The sequence below is a fragment of the Monopterus albus genome, unplaced genomic scaffold (genome assembly GCF_001952655.1).
Source record: "Monopterus albus unplaced genomic scaffold, M_albus_1.0 scaffold455.1, whole genome shotgun sequence".
In the NCBI taxonomy this organism is placed as follows: domain Eukaryota; kingdom Metazoa; phylum Chordata; class Actinopteri; order Synbranchiformes; family Synbranchidae; genus Monopterus; species Monopterus albus.
Window position 1 is genome coordinate 13,332 of NW_018128335.1, and position 1,781 is coordinate 15,112.

General features: G+C 41.4%; 1 protein-coding gene across 1 annotated transcript; it reads left to right on the forward strand.

The window, feature by feature from the left end:
* Window positions 1–6: 6 nt before the first annotated feature.
* On the forward strand, window positions 7–1,694 carry LOC109952357 (mesothelin-like protein). Its single transcript, XM_020587394.1, has 4 exons — window positions 7–137; window positions 218–312; window positions 576–879; window positions 1,262–1,694. Exons 1-4 carry the CDS (start codon window positions 134–136, stop codon window positions 1,348–1,350), a joined length of 492 nt encoding a protein of 163 aa, XP_020443050.1. The 5' UTR covers window positions 7–133; the 3' UTR covers window positions 1,351–1,694.
* The last annotated feature ends 87 nt before the right edge of the window (window positions 1,695–1,781 follow it).

Genomic DNA, 1,781 nt, shown 5'->3' on the forward strand with positions numbered 1-1,781 from the left:
CAACGCCCTAGATCTGGTCAACTGCACCGCAGAGCAAAGTAAAGTGCTGTTCAATGCTGCCAGAGCAGCATTTCCCATAAACACTCGCTCAGTTGCTGATGACGTGACCTCCTTCCAGCTAACAAAATCTTACATGAGTAGGTGCACGCACTCACACATTCTTACTGCATGTAGAAATAAAAGAAAGAAAAACACTAAACTGAGTTTTGGTTTGCAGAGGGTGCAGATTTAGACTATGTCCAAAGTCTGGTGGGCTCCAATGTCAACATGGACTTGGGTACCTTCATCACAATGGATCCCAGCGTTGTACTGGTTAGTAGTGTTGAATATTTTTGTGTTGTGAGTCTTCGAGATGCAGAAGACTTTGTAAAGTCCCTCAGTATGTGAGTATGTGGGAGGTTGTTAGACAAGACAGAGATGAATGGGCCTCTGTATCTGCAGTTGTTTGCACTCTGTTTCCTGCTTACTCAGCTGTGTCCAACATACTAGAATTAATTTGTTATTATGCTCTGTTGATTAAAACATAATAGTGTGTTTATTTGCAAATAAGTACATAACCTTCCTCTGCTCCCTAGAGCCTGACTGTAAATCAAGTTAAAGATCTTCTTGGCAAAAACCTGCCAACGTTGAAGAGATATGAGAACCAACCACTGGTACAGAACTGGATTCGAATGCAGTACCAGTCACAGCTTGACCAACTGAACCTGGGGCTGGTGGGCGGTCGGGCTGACCCCACCAACACCTCTCCTGCTACTGTAACCAACAACCCCTCAGCATCAGCATCAGCATCAGCATCTACTTCCATGTCTGGAGCCACCACTTCTGGAACCACCATTTCTGGAGCTACCACCAACAGCACAACCATTTCTACCACCAAAGGTGAGCACTGACAAAGTTGAAGGATATAAAAGTAATACTTAAAAAAACAGTTGATAAAGCTAAACCCCACCACCAAACAGTATTTAAAACCAACTTGAACAGTTATCACTTAGTCTCGCTGAGATGGAGACTTCAGACAACCACACAACCAGAACACAAACATACTCATATTGTCAAGGAAAGAGCAACCACACAACCAGAACACAAAACCACAAAACCCAAACATACTCATATTGTCAAGGAAAGAGAACGACACTGTTACCATTAATGTTCACTAACATTACACTACATCAGTACATTGGAGCTGGATAAATTAGTCCAAATCAAGGGGAGACAAAATACTGTGTTACTGATCACTAATGTCAGTTTTTGTCCGTTTTAGGCAGCGGTACCCGCATCCAAGCAGACGCTGGCTTCTCTCTCTTTATTCTCATGGTGTTCTTCGTCACATGTCAGCACAGTCTAATGTGAGCAGGACTCACATGACTGATTAGTGAGATTCACAGTCCACAGTGGTGAAGTGGAAAAGAGGATGTCATAATGTGATGTAAATATAAACCAGTACTGTCAGGATTACCCAAAATCAGTGGCATAGAACTTATTATGAACAATTTCATGTGCAATAACAACACAATAGATGTAGACAATGCATCTTGTTTAGCTACTGTATGCATGTATGTATGCACACGCACAAAGCACTTATTTTTATGGGCTTATCTGCTTTGTCTTTCTCCTGGTGGTTCATTTGAATGGAAAAATGAAGGTGACAATTTATGCTGTAATCTATTGACCTAAAAAAGGCATTTGACACAATCAATCATGAATTATTAATGTGCAAGTTAGAAAAATATGGGATCAGAGGAGTGGCTCTGAATTGGATTAGTAGTTATTTGACACAGAGG